Below are 10,296 nucleotides of genomic sequence, written 5' to 3'. Positions count from 1 at the left end.
TTTCTTCTTCACTTTCATTATTGTTATGTGCTGTTTTAATAGAGAAGACGCGGTGCCACATGCCCAACGTTTAGAGCTGAATTTTTCTCAAGGTTTTGCGAGAGGTTTTGCATATTCAGATTCTCCCGCTGCGAAGGAAAATGCCATTCTTTTTTATTGAAATACCCTATGAAAAGCCACTTTAATAGGCGGTCATGGATATTTCATTACTGTAATTGTTCAACTACTGAAGGATTTGATGAGAACTTGACGATGCGCTGGAATGAGATCCTTGAACTTATCTTTGAGCCTCATTTACTGCTGAATTGTTTTGCATTTCAATGAAGTGGGGGATCACACCTCTAGTGAACACCGAACGATTGATTATAAAAATAAATTACAGGAGAACTGACCACATAACGACTTATCACACAACAATTCATCACAGGACAATTCGATCGTATTTTGAAGTCTCTAATGGGAAACTAAAATTAGCTCAAGTTATTCTCTGTAATCTTCAAAATTACTTGGAAACTTGTAATCCAGTCAAAATTCCTCGGCGAGTTTGCTAATCAAATTCGTCAAATTTGGTGTGAGGATGTAAAAAATACGGTTTTGTCACTGCTGCTACATTCAGCCAGTATGGAAAAGTGCCTTTTGTTTACTTGTAAACGAAAAGTCAAAATTTGTCAAGGAAAAGACTTTTCATTTACTAGTAAACGAAAAATGACAGAGTTCGCCACTCGTTGAACATAAAATCACTAACAAGACGTTTAGTTCGGATAACTCTGCGATGGGGTATTTTATCTCCTGTGATTGGCAGTCCTCGGCATCGCCTCGGGCCGCCAACTTCACACTCGGTACCAACCCATCGCACTTGCCATGAAATATACTGTTTTGATACTGCTACTGCGTTCAGGCTGAATTAAAAAGTGACATTTTGTTTACTCTTAACTGAAAAGTGGAAATTAGTAAACGAAATACTTTTACAGCCGAATTTTTCTCAAACCTTTTCGTTTACTACTTCATATATTTTATATAATGCTTTCCATTCCAATCTTCCGGAAATTTCGTTCTCGTAATTACTTAACCACGACTGTGTTCCATACTAAGCACTCAACTCTTTTAAATCGTTAAAAGAGACATTACTTCAACTCGAACAAATGACCCGATGTACCGCAATTCCCTCGACGAAACGGCACAATAATTTCGCTGGGTCTTACTTGATATTCCTAAAACGTGGGTGTCTGTATATCCACCTGTATTTTATTATGTAGCCCCGTTTGCACGAGTACTGGGGCACTTACTAACGCTTCATCCTACGCTGCAAGGATTATTCTCCAGAAAGCACTTAATTCCCTGGAATAAATGCGGTTATGCAGAAGAAGATATCGATCACTTCCTACGACAATGTCTACAATTTGGAGACCAGTGGAACAGAATGATATTAAAAATTGATAAATATTGTATTATAACTATTATAAAATATTAAACATTGTACGTGATCTTGGACCTAGAGGGTTACTGATGTCATCCATAAGTTTTTCAAAGACTGTGAACTCAATTTAAGGAATCAGTACAGTCCAGGCATTAATTCTGTATTATTTCAATTTAACTGATAGTTTATAAAAAATTTTCAACTGTTTAATAGAGAAAAAAAAGTTCACTGGATTATAGGCTAAATTGATTCTTAGAATTTGAAGTGAGTTGTTGGAATATAAATCCCAACGGAGCTGAGCAACAACCGACCAAAGGACAGCGTCCAGTTAATGGGATAATTGTTATTGACTTACAATTGTGCTTGAATCCGTAGGGGAACTTGTATTTGGTGGGAAATTAATCAACTGTACTAGAAGCTGACACTCAAAAATGGCTTCTCTTAGATCTACTCGACCCTAACTGGCATCGAATAAAAATAAAACTTAAAAATGATATAATTTGCACCTAAATTCACTTAATCGTTTTTCAAAAATTTGTAAAAAACTCGAACAATGAGAAGATATCGACAATATCTATTCATGCTGATGTGATGTTCCTCAAGTAAATTTTTTAAAAAGATTTCCATTTTCATAATCTAATTAAGTTGTGAAGCCAAATTCAATCCTTCGAATAATCCCTCGGCCTTTGTGAATGATACAGGGAAAAGAATTCGAAGACGACATTAATCTAAAGAATTTTATTTATTTATCAATTCGACAGATACCTTCAGTAGATAATTATATACAAATGTTTACACCCTGTGCGTGAAATTCCACCTGTACAATAAAGCGGTTAGCTCATACTAGCATTCAATTTGTGGGCAACGGGTACCATACTGCATTATAATTCAAACAATTTTCATTGTAATTAAATATAGGCCGTATCCTACTCATGAGTAAAACAATGTAATTAATTTAATTCATTAAATTAAGTGGGATTAATAATATATTACTCCTCTGGTTTAAAAGTACATCTGTTGAATTCGAAGCAGACTTGTACAAATATATTCACCACATTTACACAGTTCACTATTCTCGATTACATGCCTCCATTATATCGATGGGAATAAAAAGTAAATTCCCAAGGGCATATAATACTGCAGATAATTAACGCTAACTCCAACGAAACAAAAACGCGGGGCAGAGTGAGGGGATATACATTTTATATTTTTAACTTTAATTTTTTTGCAATGAAAATTACTATCTCTTCCTGCCCATTTATTCTCATCCTCCCCCTTTCGACTACAACTCAATGTGAAAAAATATATTGTTTAAAATTTAGTTGTCACAAAGTTTCATATAAATCTGCAAATCGATAATCTCAGTCACTTTAAATTGTATCGCAGTTGCTGAAAGTTTATTCTCCCATATGTTTGAATTCTATACCGATGAATAGGGGGTGTGAGAAAGTTCAGCCTACGGTATTCACCAGAAGTTTACGTTTCTAAGAAAATTTTACAATGTCGATAGGGGAGGAAAAACTGGCCACAAAGTTTTTCCACGATAACGAACGAATAAATCACGAAATTCTGTTCCACTCAGTTTATCTCTCAAAACAAAATAATGATGTCTCTTCAAGTTCTTTTGGGCCATTAGCCTATACAAGATATGTTGATCTATTAGATATCTAACAATGTGAGAATGAATCTTAAACTACCCTCCGTGAAAATCTGCATTCGGCAGTGATAGTCCTGGAAACAGTATCGACCAAAAAAAAAAAGTCAACTGAGAAATCAATAGAGTCTAATTGACTTTTGTCCGTTGTTGAACTCAAAGTCTATTATTATTTGCACTCCGTCTGCCGATCTGTTATGAAGAATTCAACACCTTGTAATTTGATTAAATCAACTCAGAAAGGTATCGAAGCCCCAACATCGTCCAGTACTTTGTCCGCTGATCCCGTATTCCACACAGATTGATCTATATCAGATGGCACATGGTATAAACGTGAAGTACTGGTGGTTGTGCTCTGCCTCTGCGATTTATTTCTCTGATTTTTCACTGCTCTTCTGGGCCACGTGCGATACAAATCCTGCTCGCAATGTTTCAATAAACAGCAAGGCATGATTGGTTTTTCCGTAGTATAATGAGAATGTCCATGACCGCAATAAGCCCGCGGCACAATCAGAGGTGATCCAAACTCCTCGGGGGGTTTCAAAATTGGTAAATCGTCCAGCAACTCCCTAGAAGATCGGTCAACTTGGTCAAGACGGAATGCGTTTGGACACGTGCATCAGGACGACGAGGTCTGGAGGTTCGATTGTTTTGATACATCATCCAATGAGCTTTGTATGCCAATACTGATCATAATTGAATTTGAGGAATCGTCAATCTCATTATCATCACTCTTTTGACGGGGATGGCGTCTTTTGTACGGCTCCCAACCCCCTTGTTCCCGTTGTCAGTGTGTGGCAATGACATCAGGAGCACTTTTGGTGCTCTCTATGCTGAAAGGCCTTCTTTGGTCAACTTCGATAACTGCCTCGGCCCGATAACGTGGATCTGGAACTGGACATCTTGGAGTACCTGAATGTTGTGAACTACTTGTATTAGTATTGCTGGCAGTGTTGCTAGACTCACGCTCTGATCCGTATAAAAAACTTCCGTATTTTTCACCAGAACCGATTGTCCTCTGCTTGACAATACCCGGTTGATAGACTTTCACGTCTCTCTCTGGTTTTGGGCTTTGGTATCGCTGATAAGTGAGATACTCAGGGTCTTCTGGATGAATGGGTATCACGGCTGGATATGGTGGATCATGGACGGACCATCCGGGTGGGGCTGGTATGGGTGCGTGTCTTGGACAGATTGTTCCACTTGCATCTCTACCTCTTGATGCTGGACTGCAGTTGGAGCACACAGATGAGTGCTTTGATGTACTTCCATGATTGTGCTGGGGTGAATTATACGTACGGTTGCGAGACGATTGTCTCACACCTGGATAAACACCGTTGCGGGAATTACTGACGCTGTTGTAGCCGAATGTCGAAAAGGCCGGGGATGGAATCACTGGGTCTGGTATACGAGGATCAAAAAGACTCTCGCGGGTTTGGCATGAATTGTCACACATTTGCGGCTCTTCTGTCGTTTCCTGGAGACGTTCTTGCGTTGCATTACTCACGTTGTTACTCTGATGTATGTCAATGATGTCCTTGGTGTTGTATTTCATCTCGAGGACGAGGTCCTTGGTGTACTCATGGGCTATTATTGTTGCTGTTGGTATTAAGTCTTTGCTGGAATCAATTTCAAGACTCGGTGTGTCAGTTGGATGCTGACGAAGATCCGTGTGAGATACGGATATCGGACATGGAGTTGACTTTCGTCCAATCTCATCCAAACGATTCTCTCGTGACTGCCTTATGTGCTCCTGCAACACAATTTACCGGAGGGTGAGACAAGTTCTTTGTACGGGATAACGACTTTCGTCTCTCTTGGGTGACATATTCAATTAAATTGTCGAGAAAATAACTCTGGCAGGAGTTTTCTTGGGTGGTTTTTATTTCATTCAGAATCAGAGAACTGATTTTATATTCTTGCAAGCTTTAAAAAGTTGACGGCACGTCGTAAAGAATAAACTGTCGTAAGGATTTTATTGGCAGCCGAGTTATTGATTCTGTAGTGGGGGAAAAAAATTGTAATGCCCGGATTGCATGAGCCTGAAGGGATCGGAGGGTTTTCACGGGGTTTTCATGGAAGACATGTAATTCAATTTCTTGAGGTATGAATGACGAGAATTACTCACCCGTATTATGCGATGATCGCGAATGAGCTTCCGGATGCAATTGAAGAGGAAGACGAATGTCAGGCCGAACATTATCAGACCGAATATCACGAGGATTATTACAATGCGAGTGGAGTCCAGAGCGAGCGATTTTCCTTTCTGTAATGAAGATTATTATGGCATTTATTTCTTCAATATTGAGAACTGAAAAGTGAAATGTTTCTTAAAGCTCTAATTTTCCCTCTCCAATTCTGATTCCCCTCGAATTACTATTGATGCCTGAAGGAGGTGGAAAAGTTTTTAATGTAAATGAGGGGATAAAAAAAATTATGAAAAAAATTTTCTAAAATATGACAGAACGTTACGCTCTGGTAGAAGAATTCATGTATTTTCATCGAGCAGATTCTGTTCGAAAGTTTGGACTTCACTTGGCTGCATTCAACAGGGTTCATTAATAATTAATCAATCTCATGAACAATGGATTAAGTTACGTACAGCCATTTTTTATTTGTTTTCGGTCCATTGTGTTGAAGAGTTTTATAGCTTTGCTCTTTTTTTCATGGAAAGGGAATATTCAGCAGAAATATGTGGCGATAAAAATCAGTAGAACTTCGCCCCCCCCCCCTCCCACAATTTGTCAACCCTATCTCATCGTTATTTTAATTGCTCATGTCTATCGTCATATTTCACGAGGGAAAATTATTCAGCTGTTTCAATTTTATGAAAAAAATACTAATATACATTCATCAAATATATTATATACTTGATTTAGGTATATACATAAATATATACTAGAAATAAGTATGATAATGAATTAATTTAAGTCAATTTTATACTCAATTCAAATATATTTGATTTTCGACGACAGTAACAAAAAAAATAATTTTATCACGAGACTATTGTCTTCTGTGCAGAAGTTCCGAGTCAAGTTGACTTGATATATTGATGACTTTTTTTTAATTATAAGAGGCAATCAATTATCCCTTCGAACATATGGCTAAAACACCCTTGAAAGGGTTGGAGCTATCCGTATATTTTTTTTTGTGACTGAATGACTCTTCTCAAACAATATTTACAAAATTGCTGGATGAGTTTTTGCGCACTGATAATAACAATTACCCCAAAGTACATCTAAATAGTACCGTACTTTTCATAAAGATCTTTCATTCGCATATACATTTTTTACGTCCCTCCAGACGTTAAGAAGGACATAATTCAGGTTTTAAGATCGGAACGAAAAAGGGTTCTGTTACGGAGAAAATAAAAATGTAAATTACGCGCGAACAACAAGCATTTTACGTTTCATTAAGCTTGTTTCGTGCTTCAGACATCGTAAATTACTATTTTAATTAAAAAGTATTGTACGATTTACTTTTGCGTAATCTAGAATAAAAAGCCTTCGAGCGCAGGATTGAAATGAGTTCTGTTCATGTTAAATCATAATTCATTTCGAGGATCTCAAGTTCCAACAAAGGTGCGGTGAAAATATAATTTATGAAAGTTAAGTAATTAGGTTCTGAGGGTTCAAAGGACGTGTTACCATATTATAGTTCCCTTTGAGATAGATTCATAAGCCCAATTTTGAAAGGTTTCATCAAATATATGAAATCGTTGTTGCAAAAGCGGAGTTAAATAAAGAATGAAAACTAATAATCTGTCGGTTTTCATAAAGCATTGCTTCACCGAACTCTCATTGTATTCTGATAGAAGCAATTATGATACAAAAAAGTATTGTCTTGACGGTAAATACCACCGATCAAAAACAGTTGCTTCAGTAATATGTTGCGAGTTGCCATCGGCGAAATTCAATGAAATAAGAATATTGATCTAGTCCGATACAGAGAGCGAGAGAGGGAGAGGGAGAGAGAGAAACAAACAGAGACAATGAGCAGATGCCGGCGAATATGGGACAATAAGCATTTATTTATACTTTTTTCCGGTATCAATGGATTGATTGTGTGTTTCCGAATGTGTTTCCGAATTCGAAATGATGCAGTTGTTGTCCCTTTCAATGGTTCCGACCATTTTTATAGTTGATTACGATGAAGAACATGAAGACGAAAATTTTTAGATGAATTATCCTATAGTATTTCTTCTGAGCCTGACCACCGTTATCGTACCCGATTGCGTGATCGGCTGTTCCTAACTGCCTCCGACTGTGCCCGAAGCCGTTCCCGCCATCCAGCGAAATCCCGAAATTATGACTCGTGTTCCGGCGCCGCCCGATCGCCCTTCGGATCGTATCCCGACATCCAACGTCGCCATTGTGGTTCCAAGCCGTTTACTAATGTCAATATTTAAAAAAACGGAAAAAAAATTGCAAAGGGAGTTCCCTTGCAAAAATGGAAGTGAATACCAATTGGAAATTGTGAAAATTTGTTAATTACAGAGCAGCAAAGGGATTGTCGTGACTGTCTGGGAAGCAGAGACTAGTCAAAGGGAGAGAATAGTCAGCAAAATAGTCACGAGAGATCACAGCAGTGGTGCGAATGTGGAAAGCCAGGTTCTCTCATTCCCCAGTGAGCTTAGACACAAAGGTCCAGTCTCAGTATGTCATGGATTCATCGAACGTGGTAACATGGAAAATCCACGTGAAGTTCACTCTGTGCATTTCTGAATCACAAGATTCCAGAGGTGTAGAGGTTTTTGTCATTACTGGATCTACCGTTAGTTGGTATTTCTGCTGTGCCTGACAAATGCTAATGCGACGATGAATGGAATGCGCAGTGTGGCTTCAAACCGCGAAACAGAGGATAATGGAACATCTCGGAAACAAAGCACCAACTCGTGATATTTCGATGGATTCTGAAATCCTTAACACTTGGTAGGATGCATATGTATGAGAGTAATCCAACGTTAACCCGAATTGTTCTACATTTTTCAACTTTTACAAGATCTCTGGGAGAATTTAAATGATAACATCTCATTATTTTCTCTTATCCTCGGTCATGTGTATTGATGAGCAAAATGGTAATGCCTCGTTAGTCAGTGCTTTGAACGGTTTTGTAAATACACGATGACAAAGTTAGAAATCGATTTTCTCTAACCGATGAGGCATATGACCATACAAGGGATCTCGAAAGATTGTGTTCTTCGATTCGGATTGGAAATGTACTTCAATTTGAATATTTTCGCAAATTTTATTTATAAGAGAAGTACTCAGGACGATCCCTTTGACTTGTGTCAGGGGGACAGTTCGATCGAATCTGACTATTGGAATTTTACAAAGGGACCCACTGGAGCTCATAATGGAGGCCAGGGTAAGGGGGTGAAAAGAGCAAGCTCAAGGTAGGTAGGTGAAAGAACCACTAAGAAGATGACCTTTCGGGTAGGTCGATCATGTTAAGGAGGAGAAATACTTAGAAGTAAGAGCAGAAGTATTAGGAAAAGTTCCAAACTAGGGCACGAAGAGAAAAATTCTTGCGCAAAGGTTCCAGTAAAAGTATGAAATGTTCAGCCAAAAAATGCGTAACTGCTCCGTAATTTTGACTGAATACTGTTTTGACTGGTATATTACGGAAGAGGAACGTAATTTTTCAAGAATTTATCTACCAGTGCGGTTCGAAGGGAACACTGCAATAATGTCCGGATTAATGGCCTGCAGTTGATGAAATAAATCGTGTCGTAGGGATTCCGGAATTGGAAGACTGGTAAACAGGAATTAGGTTTTTTGGATTGGATTGAGGGGCAGTTTTCGCTGCTGTGAGGTCCTGCATATCTGGGCGTATACTATGAACTGCCTCCCTGAGATTCCCCGTGGGTGCGATGTCGGTACTTTGAAAAAGTGGTGCCGTAGGAGCGAAATGTCGTCCAGCTTGCTGGCATATCTGGATATTTCCAAGACCGAAAAGACCCTGCAGGGATTTAGTGAATTTGTCTGAAAAAAGTGACTCGCACGGTTGTTTTCATCAGTGGATCGCACTGCCCTTCAGGTCCTCAAGACCGGACTTCACTGCAGGACATGCAAAATATGTGTCGAAATAGTTAGGGAAGATCGGAAGATACCGCATCCGATCTTGATTAAAGTAATTGTAGGCGGATAATTCAATGTGAGCTCAGATTAACCTGATCAGAATATGATCCGAATAACTACAGGTTGAAGGGCTTCAGTTTACCTTCCGGTCCACCAAATCGGAATTTCACTGAAATTATCCGAGTAATACCGATCAAGTTGAGTAAATCAGAGACTGATCAGTTCTTCATCAAGTTCCGCCTGATCAGCTGAACCTGAGCACCGCCATGTCAAGTTCGGATCAAACCTGAGGCTCGCCTGAGGTAATGTCCACTCGGGTAGTAAAGAGAACCGATAGCAGCAGCGCAGAAAACACTGGGCATACGCTGTACTCTGCGGATAGGCGAAAGGATGGTATTAAGTTATAACATCGACCGTAGACCTTTTGGAGAGGCACAGACCGAGTCTTACAATGTCTTCAAGACTTCCTAAGCAACCCCAACCTTAAGAAGAGATCCGCTTAGACTTCATTACCAACCATTAGTACTGAGTGACGATAAATTCTTGATCCGAGCCTTAATGGAAACAGAATACTTTGGTGAAGAGATCTTAGCAAACTTCATAAATCTAGTGAAAAATGCATAGCTGGTGCGACTGAACTGATGAAATAAAGGAACAAGCTGCAAAAAATGTATGATTTTTACAACGTGACTGTGGTCTTTTCACGCTAGGTGACGTAGGAGCCGAGAAAAATGCGAAATAGACTTCAGGTTATTCCCTGGGAGTCAAGAAAAATCCTAAATCGGATCAGGAATTCAATAAATTATGTTCTGATGAAGACCACTTCGGATGTTTGGAACGTAGGCAGATAACGTTAATTTATTTTGGTCAGATAAAGATTGATTGTGACTGGCTGAGTGTGATGGAGGCTTTTAACTATCCAATTGTCTCCAAATCTTAAGAGCGAATGAAGGTGATACAATAAGGCGACTTCAGGATAGGATCTGCGAAAAATCTTATTCTGATGAAGAAAGACGATTGCGTTAAGGGAGGAATCCACGAATTATACGTCTAAGGATTAAGTTGAGGAGACCCGACGCTGAGTTGAATTCATCTTATCAAAAGTTCGAAAGCTAACGTAATCGGCTACCAAAATTTAATAAGAA

At 38.9% G+C, this 10,296-nt stretch overlaps 1 protein-coding gene across 1 annotated transcript in view; it reads right to left on the bottom strand.

Moving 5' to 3' along the window:
* Positions 1 to 2,158: 2,158 nt before the first annotated feature.
* Positions 2,159 to 10,296, bottom strand: part of LOC135161167 (uncharacterized) — a 92,318-nt gene continuing 84,180 nt past the window's right edge. The window contains exons 8-9 of the mRNA XM_064118483.1: positions 5,200 to 5,337; positions 2,159 to 4,824 (exon numbers count right to left, since the gene is read on the bottom strand). Coding sequence (XP_063974553.1) covers positions 3,859 to 4,824; positions 5,200 to 5,337 — 1,104 coding nt within the window. The 3' untranslated portion in view covers positions 2,159 to 3,858. The remainder of the gene's footprint in view (positions 4,825 to 5,199; positions 5,338 to 10,296) is intronic.

Source organism: Diachasmimorpha longicaudata, chromosome 4 (genome assembly GCF_034640455.1).
Source record: "Diachasmimorpha longicaudata isolate KC_UGA_2023 chromosome 4, iyDiaLong2, whole genome shotgun sequence".
NCBI classification, from domain to species: Eukaryota; Metazoa; Arthropoda; class Insecta; order Hymenoptera; family Braconidae; genus Diachasmimorpha; species Diachasmimorpha longicaudata.
The sequence above is the reverse complement of the archived record's forward strand: the minus strand, read 5'-3'. Positions and strand labels throughout refer to the sequence as shown.